The 457-nt window shown below is 75.9% G+C and overlaps 1 protein-coding gene across 1 annotated transcript in view; it reads right to left on the bottom strand.

The window, feature by feature from the left end:
- Positions 1 to 143, bottom strand: part of GLRX3 (glutaredoxin 3) — a 33,181-nt gene extending 33,038 nt beyond the window's left edge. Inside the window, exon 1 of the mRNA XM_059398839.1 lies at positions 7 to 143. Within this exon, the coding sequence (XP_059254822.1) occupies positions 7 to 95 (89 nt within the window). The 5' untranslated portion in view covers positions 96 to 143. The remainder of the gene's footprint in view (positions 1 to 6) is intronic.
- Positions 144 to 457: the final 314 nt, after the last annotated feature.

Below are 457 nucleotides of genomic sequence, written 5' to 3'. Positions count from 1 at the left end.
GCTCACTGGGCTCTGAGGCGCAGCAGCTCCTCAAAGTGCTGGGCCGAGCCGACCTCCACCACGGCCGCCGCCGCCTCGGCCGCCCCCGCCGCCATGCTGCAGCCGCCAGACTCGAGCAATCGAGCGCGGCGGGCGGGGGCGGGGCCTCGGGCTGCGCGCGGAAGCCCCGCCCCTGGCCCCGCCCCGAGCCCGGCCGGCGCCGGCCGCGAGCGCGGAGCCGGGGCGGGGCTTCCGGGGAGCGTCCGCGTGCGGGACCCGCGCGCTGCCGGCCCCCGCCCCCAGCCGGCTCCGCGCGGCCCCCGGGCCCCGCGCGCTCGGCGCCGCTCCTACGGCCGCGGGGGGAGGGGTGCGCGCGGGTCGCTGAGTGCAGGTGAAGTCACGAGGTCTGGGCATTCAACAGGATGACATTGTAACCTAACATGAAATTAAGCAGAAGACGGGGATATTACCGAAAGTG

Source organism: Mustela nigripes, chromosome 4 (assembly GCF_022355385.1).
Source record: "Mustela nigripes isolate SB6536 chromosome 4, MUSNIG.SB6536, whole genome shotgun sequence".
NCBI classification, from domain to species: Eukaryota; Metazoa; Chordata; class Mammalia; order Carnivora; family Mustelidae; genus Mustela; species Mustela nigripes.
Note: the sequence above shows the minus strand (reverse complement) of the source record. Positions and strands in the feature narration are given on the sequence as shown.